Raw genomic sequence first — 12,748 nt, forward strand, 5'->3', positions numbered from 1 at the left:
ATGCACAGATTGGATGAATATGTGAAAAATTACAGTTTCTTGTTTTCCTTTCATTCGGGATCTGTTATGACAGACGACATAAAAAGTGCATTTTCTGGAAATATTTACAGAAAACATTTTAAAGTATGCCCAACAATCATTGTGACCCTGTGTGTGTGTGTGTGTGTGTGTGTGTGTGTGTGTGTGTATGCGTGTGTGTGTGTGTGTGTGTGACCAAGTTAGAGGTTGTTTTAATTCAACAATATTTCAGCTATGGCTTGTACCTTGAAGGGACCCTGCTTTAGATCAAAGCAGAAGCTGCAATGCCTCTTTACTTTGCATTCCCAGACGCATTATCGGCCATTGATGGCTGGTTGAATAAAGTACTCAATTTAAGGACACTCTCCCATCAGTATTTGCATTTAAGGGACACGGTTGTGCAAAAAAATCAGTTGAAAAAACTAACGACAGGACTAATGCAAAGTGAAGAATGACTGTACTTTCTTTTTATTGTTTCCTTAGCTGAATTTAGTCACTAACAGGTGGATTACAGATTCCTAAATCTGACTGATTTCAGTTGAGACAAAAACTTACTCCCTACAATCATCCACTGGTATCACCCACTGGTTTGTGAGCAGCAGTATTGAAGCATCGGTTGACTTGTGTTGTCAAATTATGTATGAAGACCAAAACTGTTTTTTGCACTGAATTGAATCAAATTGATGAATTTCCAAATGGAGAATTACATTGTTGCAGTGTATATTATTTACCAAAAAGGAATAAAATATAATACACAATAAAATTAGTCATTGTACTCAGTCATAATTTGTACCTCCTCTGCCGGTCCTCTCTGCAGCTGAGTTGAAGAAGCCTCTGTCTGAGGACACTTCGTGTGCATAATTCTTCCTTTTACAATCACTTCTGGACACCAGAGCAGTCATCACCTCAGACTCATCCTTCTTTATCAGTTTGTTGTCAAACAAAATCCCATTTATTGTTTTGCACAATGCTGTAAACTCATGTTTGCACAGCATGGGGCATTATTACAGCGTCTATGGGGAGTGACCAAGTGGACAATCAGGACACTGCACTTTTTTTTATATCTACGTGTTTGCGTCACTTCTCAACCCTGAAAGCTGCAGCTTGTCATTGTTGTATTTCTGTAATATTCCCAGAAGATTTTGTACGAGGTGTTCAGTTCTATGGCTAATTTAACTTCTTACCTAGAGCTTTGATTTACTTTCTAATTTAGAGTTTTAATTAAGAGAAAGTATAAATGTCAATTTTTGCCAGTTTTCTTATTTCATCCTGGACTGTTGATAAGGAAGGGCAAGGAGAATTGTTGCACAAAAACACGACCCCAAGCGTCTCTTATCCATTGAGCCCGGGGCTGTTCAGTCTGGCCTGACAGTTGGGGACATTCAGTCAAAAAGGACTGAATGTTAAGGTATTTTTCAAGTGGAGATTTCCAAACATAACCTAAGGCAGATTGAGATTAATAGAAATACACATAAAAAAAAGGAAGTATATAGTTATGAGCAATAACAGAGAGAAATTCACTGTCAAGTGTAATATTCAGTAGAGTTTAAGCGTTTCCCTCAGAAAACCCAACTCTGAGTTTAAAGTGTATATCAGAATGATTTTGTGCCATTAAAACTTTTTTCATTTTTAAATTCTATTATTACAGATGATTAGAGATATTAGAGGCCATGCACAAAGTGCCTGAGTCATCCAATCATTAAGCTTAAGAAGAAGCTGATTAAATTATCAAAATAATGTTCAAAATAAAGAAAACACTTAAGGCCGAAGTAAGTTATTAACTTTTGATTCCTACCACAGTTCAGGCTTTTTAAATGCCTTCCACTTCATTCTATTCTGAAATAAGCTTGATGACAACAGTGAGAGAAGACACTAATGTCGGGTGACCCATTCAGTGTTCCTGTACTTTCAAAAAGGTCACATTGTTCAGTGTCAGGATGAAGCAGATCAGCACAGCGGGCAGTGTGTGGGAAAAGGTTGTAACTGAGAGGTATAGTTTTCAGTGGACAGGGGTTCAAGATGAGGTCAGTCAAGAAAAGTTTGAGGCATTTCAAAAGTACCTGTGGCCAAAGCCCTTCAGAATGAACAAACCTCAAAGTGATAACATCTAGACAGGTGCACAGGGAGCCAGAGGGGGGGACTCAGTCAGCTGAACAACAGTGCTTGACCTCTACTGAGAGAGAAGTAGGAAATACACTGTATATTTGCCTCTTCCCTCAAGTTGGAGGTGAGCTTTTATTTCATTTTATTCATCTTCCTTTGTGCTTTCAAGTTTTGATGGACGATAAACTGAGAAATGTGTTCAGTTTTGCTTATTTTGAAGTGATAGAGCTTTCTGAATGTGTCTAAAAACAAGGTATGTCACATATATTTATACGTCTCCCAGGTCCCCCCCCCTGTCCCTCTCTTTTCATCTACACGCATGCTCAGTATCTAATCTCGGCGGATTTACATCAGCGGCAGCGTCGGATATCCACCGGTCCAACTGCACATGGATCCCCAGTGAGAAAAGCGAGCGCTCCGGCCAGGAGGGGGGTAAGACCGACACCTTCACAGCCTCTGAAGTCTGGTAGAGGAGAGACAGAGGGTGGGTTGTTGTAGATGAGGTGCGATGGTGGAAAAGTGGGAAATGGACCGAGAGGCTGAACGGCCGTAATAACTCACTGGGGTCCAGTGCCAGCGGTTAGTGTGTATCAGAGCTGAGCTGAACCGACCACCGTGTGTTTCTGCCTGTGCAGAGGTTCAAAGCCGACTTTTTCACCTTTGATCGATAAAAATTGGAGAATTTGAAATCATACAATTGTCAGTTAAGTAACCCTGGTGCATTTTCTGAACGATTTAGGGTCTGCGAGACAGATGAGTGCGAGACTTTGTCTCCACTGCTCCTCTTTCTGGATACCTGTGGACTGATCCCGCCTTTGACTGCGTGCCACGGGGATAGCGAGGCTAATTTCACTAGCACCATGGACAGCTCTCTGCTGTAGATTCGCCCGCCAAACATCAGACTGATGTGTTATGAACAAAGGAGGGAGGAATGAACAATCTGACATTCATATACTTTAAGCGTTTTAACTGAGGCATCATGTCTATTCAACTTCAGAGGAGGAATGACCTCTCAAACATGTGTCTTTTATTCATGCTCCACAATGAAATTAAGAAACCAGTTGTTCTTCTTTTTGTATGAACATATCAGTGTCTAAGTCTGAGCGGTGCACCCTTGACTTTTTTTTTGCTATTTTAGTTTCTACAGGAAAAGTAAAATGCAAGCAGAGTACAAACTTCAGCTTCTGTGGAAGAACAGCAATGTAAACAACGTCTATAAAGTCAGTAATTATTTAGGAAACTATCAATAATGAAAACTAAAAAGCTAAAGAATTTCCCTATACTGTAGCATCAGGGATAAAGCCACGTGTAATTGATATTAATAGTAGCCTAGCTTGCCTCTACTAAATTATTACTTTTTTTTCTCTTTTACAAAGTAGAAACACAAAAAAATTGAAATAGTCTGCACCAAACAGCGGATTTCCATCCTTTTACTCCTTACTGAAGAGGAAGGAGTGAGCTCGACCAACAGTAAACAATGAATAGATCATTATCTAAGAGTTCAAAATAAATATTTCAGGTTTTGTCTCTTTCATCAAAATGTGTTATCAATCCTTTTTAAACGGATTACATATAAAGTGACCACTGCGTAATCCATAAAGGTAAATTTGTGTGATGAACTGTGCCCTGGGAAAAGCAGAGCTCTGAGGTTGTTATTGTATTTTACAGCTCAACTGATAGGCAGCCTCTTTATACAGAAGCATTACTTGATACCGAGCAGTGATGAATTGAGTACTTAGGTCCTTTACACAGGTAAAAGAACCAATATCAGTGCCATGTCGTTTAAAAGCCCTGCAGTGAAAAATCACGTGTGTGTAAAAGCACCATGTTGGCTCGTTACAAGAAACATAATCCTAAAATGATCACATGGAGAAGAATTTTTTTAAACACAGCTGCAGCAACTAAAAAGTAGCTGCATAGACAGGACAAAGTTACTGTAAAGCATAGACTGAGATAAATCAACAGAGCGACACAACTGCAGTGTGCGCACAGTTGCAGATGTGTGACTCATCTGTGGGCGGGGATAGAGTCACCTCAGGGTCATGGTAGCTGTCAACTGTTCACATGCAGAGAGAATAACTGCTTCAGCCTGACAACACAGGCCAAGAGTCATGACAGGTCTCTGCTGAGAGGGAGGCTTTACTGAGGAAAATCCATATTCAGCAGATAAACTGTCTCTGTGTTAACAGCCAAGCATCTGATGGAGAACCGTGGATGCTTACAGAATGATGTTTGTATCTTTTTTGTAGGTGTAAGAGGTGTGTAATGGCGCTGTGCCCCGAGGCCTGTGCTTCCGGCTCAGGAGGAGAATCCTCTGGCAGTGAGGTGAGCTTTGGTTTCCCTGGATGATGATGCTCATCAGTTCAACATTATTAGTTATTAATTAACATTTTAGATTATCTCCAGGAATAAAAGTAAAAAAACAAAAATAATTACTTCAGCGCTGGCCAAGGTTACTGGAAAAATTGTAAAATGTTACAAACACAAAATGTGCTCAGACGCAGTTATTGGTTCCCTTTATTGATAATTGGTTGCAGAACCTTTGGCTATGATGACAACATTTGATTTATTTCTTAAAACCCATCTGGAAGCTCTTTCAACATGTCTGCTGGTGGTTTATGCCACTTTCTATGTGTTCAAGCTCTTTCAAGATCACAGAGGTCCTTTTTGCATTGGTACATCTCAGCTCAGTATGATGGGATAAGGATCAGGAACGACTGCCAGTCAGTGTAAAGCAGTTCATCTTTGCTTTTCAGTCATTTTTCCACACAACTGGTCTGCATCCATAGAGTTAAGCCTTATCAAGATTCCACAAAGCACTTTCACAACGTGCTTCTCATTCACACGGTCATAGCTCCTCAGACAACCGCTGATCCAGCAGAGGCACGGCCGTGCCCAAGCATTGATGGCAACATTCCTTTTTGATCCTCTGAAGCTGCCTCTTCCAGTCACCAATTCACCATGTATTGGATTGTTCACGAACTAAGATGAAACCTGAGCTTTGCTTATATCATCCTGAGAAAAGTTAGTTGTACCTCACTTATCACGTGCTGTTGCTGTGGTAATCTTGCTTATAAGGGCAAATGTTGGTTCAGACATTTATAGACGCCGCAGATCTTTGATTAATGTTGGACTGAAATGCTTTGGTTGTCTTCTAATTCCAACGTTTCTTTGATAAGTCTATTACGGGAGGCAGCAAAGCAGCCCCACAGCACAGTGTAACCTCCACTATGTTTTATTATAGGCAGTGCTCTTTTCCTCATGGGCTTCATTTTGTTGCCTTCAATGAAATTAATTTGAACTTCCCATACATCATTATCCTTGAAACATTGTTGCCCATCTATGAGAGCTTTAGTCTTCCCTTAATCTTTGGCTTTAACCAAATTTGTTTATCTGCATTTGAGTTCTTTAAGTCGAGTGTTTTAAGAATTCTTAAGTACAAGGTACAGATAGAATACTAATTGGAGAATAACTGGCTGTGTTTTGCAACCCCCAAAGCTACGAAACGCCACATATACCCTTCAATAAGAACTTTCTCCCAGATGTAACTGTCACTACCTCAGCCACTAATGATATTCCACTAAAGAAATGATCTGGGAATTCCAATATCTTTTTGGATTTTTATGTTGGTCAACACTGGACTTTAGTCCAAAGAATTTATTCGATATCCGTCTTCATTTTTGATAAAACAAATTCTATCACAACAAATTTCATGACGGCTATCATTTCTTTGACCATGAAAGAGAGATGAGGACAGAATTTTTTCCTGTTTTCATACATATTTGAGTCGCTTTGCTCTCAACACCCTTCCAGGCAGGTTCCAGCTGTCTTCAGTTTGGGGTTCGTTCCTATCTGCACCATTTCTACGAAGAATGCTCGTCCTCCATGTGGGAGAGAGACCCAGAGAATCGGGGCTTCGTCCGGAGGTCAGCCCTGTGGTGGAACTCGGCAGTCTGGAAGGTAAAAGCTACTCAACTTGACAATGTTCTAAGGAAAGTGTTGGTACTGCACACATGTAAAAAAAAAACGGACCTTTTTTGATGCGCTTTAAACCTTAACCTATAATATTCAGAGTGTTTAACTTAAACCATGAACATTTACCCATAGAAAGTGTGTACCTTTGTTGTGCCACCTCTGTGACACATGATGTCTCTTGTCTGTTTTCACCTGCCATCGATGACCTTCACCAGTGTAATAACACCAGCAATATTGTGCTTACGGTGCACTTTAAACTGTCTCTGCATGACAAACTACAGACAGGGGTGTGCTGGTATTTGTAAAGGCAAGGGGGATTACAAAGAGGCCCCCCTGCATGTTTTGCTATTTGGATTTTTCTGCAATACAAACAACAATATGACCTTTCTTAACAAGGAGTGAAGAGCATTGTGCTAGTAGGACCACCTAGAGTTTAAAAAAAGCCAAGTCTGAATTAATGACTATCCCAGCTTCCTGTGTTTGTCTCCCTGCCTCCAGGTGTCCTTGGCCCTGGGTCTCCTGATCCTGACTGCAGGCGTGGTGTCCCTGTCAGTCGGTTACTCCTCTCCCCACAAAATCGAGTCGTTTGGAGAGGGAGACCTGTTCTTCGTGGATGCCCAGGCCATCAGCTATAACAGGGGGCTGCACCTCAGCACTGCGGCCGGGATTGGGCTATCCTGCCTGGGCTCTGCTCTGGTAGTGATGGGGCTGGTCGTTTGGATCCTCCCCAGGGCCAAACTGAAGGAGAGGCTGCTCCACAGATCGGGAGAATCGGAGGGAAGAAGAGAGCCGGGGTCAAAGTGGTGGGGGTTCAGGGATGTGGGGGATGTGGTCACTAAGCCACCAGGCACAGAGGAGGGGAAGATGCCCTTTACTCTGTCCGAAGTTAAAAATGTGCAGCCTCCTTCTTAAAAAAGATTACTGCTGAGCTACAGGTTGTACAGGCTTTAGTTCTGGTCATGTGACCTTGTTTAGACGGTCTCTCCGTTGTGTCTGATCTGTTTTTGTTCTGTGACCTGAATATTGCAAACATAGGACAAGTTACTTTAGACCTACGAGGCTTTAAAAAGTCAACTTAAACTGAGAAGATCGTTGACTTTTTATTTAAATAAATCCAAACTGTAATGCATATATGAGGTCCCACGACTTCAACCAGAAACCTTGTTAACAGTTGTTAAAGGGAGCAATAGTTGTTGACCGTAGAATGTGTTTGTTCAGCGCATTGGTGTTGTGTTTAAAAAATTACACGCAAAGCCTCAGCAGAACTCTGATCATAGAAAACTGTGGGTGTGATAGTCTTTGTTATAAATTTTTCCTGCTTTTTTAAATGAGTTTTTAAAATAGTAATATCAGTTTTCCAAATAGTGACGAAAAGGTGGTGAAGTTGCATGAATAACGTGTAAACCCGTTTCCTTTTGCACTCATATACACACAAAGTGTCATGCAGAGGAGGTCATAGATGGAGAAAAAAAATAAATCACTAACAATCTGCATCTGCATTTTCACATATCAGCGTGAACACATGTACGCACGCACTGTCACTTACTCGTCACCCACACAAATTTGTGCTCCACTGACAGTATCACCTATTTTCTCTCCACTGTAATCTGGCTCTGTAATTGCCTGCAATCTGTGTATCCAGGCAACAGTTGGGCCTCAAGTGCTCTATTTTGAACTCTCTACAAAGACTCATTCCTGATTGGTCCCTCATTTCCCCTCTCTTTATCATCACACCTATGAGATTTTTTGTTTACAGACATACGCGGTAGTAGCAAGTAAGTGCCGAGGCGCTGAGGTGAGAGGAAATTGCACTGGCACCTTTGAGGCCACCGGTCCAATTGGGTCCTTCTATTATTCGGATGGTTGTTATAATACGGAGTAAAAAAGGATAAAAGGAAAAAAATAAATAAATAAAAAGGGCATCCATAGTGTCCGGATATTCTGCTGGATGTTACTGTTGGTGTTTCATTGTTTTGGTGTGTTTTGTTGGATAATGGGGCAAAGTGGGGTTAGTGTCACCAGTGCAAAGCAAATGACCAAAAATAAATGTGTGATCTGCATACCTAAAAGTGTTTGGGTCCACTTAACAAAAACAGTTAGTCGTGTGAAAAAAAAGTGCACTCAGTTTCGGTAAACACATCTTTATATTTACAACAACAAAATGAAACATTACACTGTGGCATTATTATTTTACAAAACAATTAAGCTAAAATGCAAACGTGTGTGAAAAACTAAACACACCCTTTCTGTTTCCATATCAAGAGTGTCAGTATGGGGCCAGCTGCTGCTAATCTAATGCACTTGATTTAGTGATCATCAGCAGATTCATGCTCGAGGTAAGACCAAAAATCCAAGCGCTATAGCTCAGACTCTATGACTCTATTCCTCAGTCTGCATGTTAAATGTTGAAGCTCATGGTACTACAATTAGAAAAACACTGAACAAGTATAGCCTGTTTGAAAGGGCTGCCAGTAGGCAGCCTCTTGTCTATATTTGAAAAACATAGGCTGTGTTCGAAACCACATACTACATACTACATACTTGCAAACTGCATACTTCCATACTGCATACTACATACTCATCGATCAGACAGTATGCAGAGTGTTTACCCAGAATGCATTTCGCTCTTGCCTGAGCCGAAATCAGCCGGCCTGAAGCTGATTTCGCTTAAGCTCTAAACTCTGTAAACTTTAGCAACATTTGAAACATTTTCAGGTGAGAAAGTAGTCGTTTAGATCCCCAACATGTTGAAAATTTGACAAAATACCGGCTATTTACAATTTTGTTCCCACGAATTCGGCGCTACTGAAGCTAGCCGTAGTGAGCAACGCACTTCCGGTTATTTTCACAAAATAAAATACCCGTTGCCTTTTATTATAGGGAAATCCATTACGATTCAATTGGTGCTTTTGTTTTGAAAACAGGACGTTGCATCTTGGGTAGTTTCAGTATGAGTAGTAACCTCATGATGCGTGCTCAACATTTCGGCGAATCTAGTATTCATTCGGGAACTTCTCGCTTACTAACTCAAAAAGTTAGGATGAGTAGTGTGAGTAGTAGGAGAAGTATGTGGTTTCGAACACAGCCTGTCTTGTGAAAATGAAACACAACATATTACATACACATATTCCAACTGTCATCAGCCATCTGGACACTTTGCATTCGATGAGGAGACCGTGAACTCCTCTGTATACCACAGTATTCTAGAGGCAAACCTGAGGCCATCCGTCTAACAACTAAAGCTTGGCTGAAACTGGGTCATACAACAGGACAATGATCCCAAGCATAGTAGCGAATGTGGAAAAGAAAAGAAAGTTGCAATGAGCCAAAGTTCAGACCTCAAACTGATTGAAATGCTGTGGTGAGACTTTTAGCAGTGCAAAAAACAAATGCTTGCGAACCCCAATAAAATGAAGCAACATTGTAAAGAAGGGTGGATCAAAATTCCTCTACAACAATGTGAGAGACTAAGAACATCCTACAGAAAATGATTACTTCACGTTATTGCTGCTCAAGATGATACAACAAGCTGTTGAATCACTACTTATTGTAGTTGTTTTTTTTAATAAGATCATAATAACGACCTGCTGTAATATATCATCTGTTGTTGTTCGGTTCGTCTGATGCAGTCTTTACCTAATTTTAAAACATGGTAAGGGGTCAAGTTATTTTTTCAATTATTTTTATAATGTCTTGAACTTGGAATTGAGTGTACTTTATTTCTTTTTACAGGAGTATAGATGTTATGACGTTGCATGGAAAAAAGCAAAAGCAGTGAAGAAGTTTGTGAGAATAGGTATAATACAAAATGCTGCATTTTGATTTTCAAAAAAAAAAATCAAGTCAAATGTATTTGTATAGCACATTTCATGTACAAAACAATCCAAAGTGCTTTTCCAGTTTTAAGTATCTTTTAGCCTCTCTTCACTTTTTTTTCGACAGACTGGGCCCTGTGCAACAACTAATCATAGAGATAGATTGTTCACCTTAGTTTTTAATAGCTGAACATCATGCCTATTGCTAATTAGTTTTCCCTTAATTCAAATGACGTGGAAATCTCATTTCAACAACAGTTTTACATAAATCATTAGCCTTAGGTCGGTGTATCGCAGGCAGAGCAGCTGGTCACAACAGTTCCCAACAGTGATAACAATCAAACACAGGATGACTGAATGGGATCTCAGTTGGACTAGAAAGTATCACATTAAACTGAGATAACCTGTGCCATTCACTGATAATCTGTTATGGAAGTGATTCAGTCAAATACAAAGTAAATGGTTTCACACCAACCGTTTTTGATTCTCCAAAGGGGGGGGGGGGGGGGGGGGACTACTTTCTCCATCTATCATCCTCTATCTGCAGTCCCCTATACCTCGTTGAAAAGTGAGAGTCAATCACTAAAGCTACCATGTTTGACAGACTGATGTTAAGTCACTGATGTCTGCTTTGTTCACCAGGTTCAGTGTTTGGTATCGCTATGCTAACAATGCTAACAAAGTTATTAACGGAAACACAACTACCACTGTGGTGCTTGAATGCTACTTCAGTGCATACACACAACACCCTCCCAGCATCCCATAAAAGATTAGTTTTTAGTTGCAAACATCAACCAAATGTCACATCATAGTTGCTTGTTCAATGGGTTATAATTTTGTTTTGGACAAAGATCCAACAGTGCCAACAACCACACCACTGTGCAGCCCTATGTCAAACTAATGAGGATTAAATTAGACTAAGACATTGCCGTGACAACAGAGCAAGCCTAGCAGCTGATGAAAACTAAGATGCAGTTGAAAGTTATGTGTATTAGCATATAAAATGAGTATTACAACAATAGTACGAAATGTGTTTGTATAATCTGACTGTAATGTGTTTGAGGGTGTGTGAGGCAGCTGTATGTTTAATGTGAGCGTGTGCGTATTTGTATGCTGTATTGATGTGAGTATGAGAACACTGTGTTACTTTGGTGAGATGAGTCACAGCTGTGTGACTCATCTCATCTTGTCTCCCAAGTCACACACACACACAAACACACACACACACACACACACACACACAGGAGAGATAGTTGACGATCGCCAGCCGAGACAGAACATACCCACACACTCTTCCACAATGCAAATTTGTTTCAGGTCACAGTTTATCCCCAGATTAGGTTTGTTTTGCAGCTCATTTTTCTGTTATTATTTCCTTCATTTATGCCTGCTTTGCTTTTTTTTAAGCATTTTATTGCTGGATTGACACACTGATTTTACATTATACCATTCCAACTTGTAGAATTGAGAAATGGTTATTTATCTTTTAATGGTTCCCTTGATTATTAAACCGATTCTAAAATTTTGCCGTGTAAAATTATGGTAATTTCACTATTTCTTATCAAAATAACTAGAAAAAAACTTCCATAAAAATAACAGTAAGTATAAGAAACGTGGAGTATGTTTGAGTGTACTATGTTTGATGTTTTTCATGTTTTCGTCCTGTGATAAAATCCTTAACACATGTCAGCATGTGGACCAACGTCTGTGCCATCGCAGACTGTCTTTGGTCCCTGCTGCATGAAACATTTGTATTAAACATGTTTCATGCTTTTTGAGTGCATGTTTGCATGGCTGATCTGAGTATGCTTAGTCTATTAGCAAGTGTATATATATGTGCATAATGAGATAGAAAAGTGAAAGCGGTGCCAGCGTTTCCTGTGAAGATGGAAGCTGATGTGCTCCACTGACTGCACAGCTTGGAGAGTGAGTCACACTGTTGTGGGAGACAGAGCTGAGGATCGGGCTGCGCTCTGTTCAGATGATGGGCAGGCAGTGTGTTCAAGTGTGTTTGTGTGTGCAGGGAGGATGCTAAATCTCTGGGTTCCTGGGAGTCTATGGCATGAATATAACGGGACATCTCAATTACAGTTTATTATTTTTAGTCAACTGAAAGTCCTCAACCCAAGCAGCTACCTTCTGGTGTGCTTCTAAAGCTCCTTTTAGTCTTTAGTTAGTGATGAATTTGAAGTTATTGATGCTGACCACAAGTTCATGTGAGTGTGGGCTGTTGCCCCACTTGTGAAGACTGGCCAAGCAGGGGCTGATGCTGGTTTCACAGCTGTTGAGGATTAACCTCTAATTACTTTTACATGACACCTGAATCGTTAGTGTCCGACCAAAACCGGACATTTAAAATGCATGTAAACTTGTTAGTCTGACCAAAATTGTAGGGAAATTACCTTCTCAAAATCAGACAAACACATCGAGATCATGCAGTGATCATTCCTGACTGTTTATGCATAACTAGACTTTGCTCCAAAGTTTAATCTTAAGTGTAAGTGTATATTTATACAGCTGGATTCCTAAGTGTGCTGCTCCTTGTCTCATCTTTTTCTATTTCTTTTGACAGACGGCTATACATGTCAGGAATTGTGAATGAAAATCTTTGGGCTTAAATTTGTCTCAAAAATAACTGCAAATGCACAGAGGCAAGGCAAGGCCTTGTTTATTTGTATAAATAAAGTTTATTTGTATAGCACAATTCAACTACAAGGCGATTCAAAGTGCTTTACAGAGACATTAAAACAGTAGAAATAAAAAGCATGATTTAAATTTTAAACAAAAAAGAAAGAAAGAAGAACAATAGATAAAATCAGATAAAATCAGTAGTTAAA

General features: G+C 40.0%; 1 protein-coding gene across 1 annotated transcript; it reads left to right on the forward strand.

The window, feature by feature from the left end:
* The first annotated feature begins 4,349 nt into the window (after nucleotides 1–4,349).
* Nucleotides 4,350–8,720, forward strand: nrsn1l (neurensin 1-like). Its single transcript, XM_075450165.1, has 3 exons — nucleotides 4,350–4,446; nucleotides 5,935–6,081; nucleotides 6,595–8,720. Exons 1-3 carry the CDS (start codon nucleotides 4,387–4,389, stop codon nucleotides 7,006–7,008), a joined length of 621 nt encoding a protein of 206 aa, XP_075306280.1. The 5' UTR covers nucleotides 4,350–4,386; the 3' UTR covers nucleotides 7,009–8,720.
* Nucleotides 8,721–12,748: the final 4,028 nt, after the last annotated feature.

The sequence above is a fragment of the Odontesthes bonariensis genome, chromosome 18 (genome assembly GCF_027942865.1).
Source record: "Odontesthes bonariensis isolate fOdoBon6 chromosome 18, fOdoBon6.hap1, whole genome shotgun sequence".
Taxonomy (NCBI): domain Eukaryota; kingdom Metazoa; phylum Chordata; class Actinopteri; order Atheriniformes; family Atherinopsidae; genus Odontesthes; species Odontesthes bonariensis.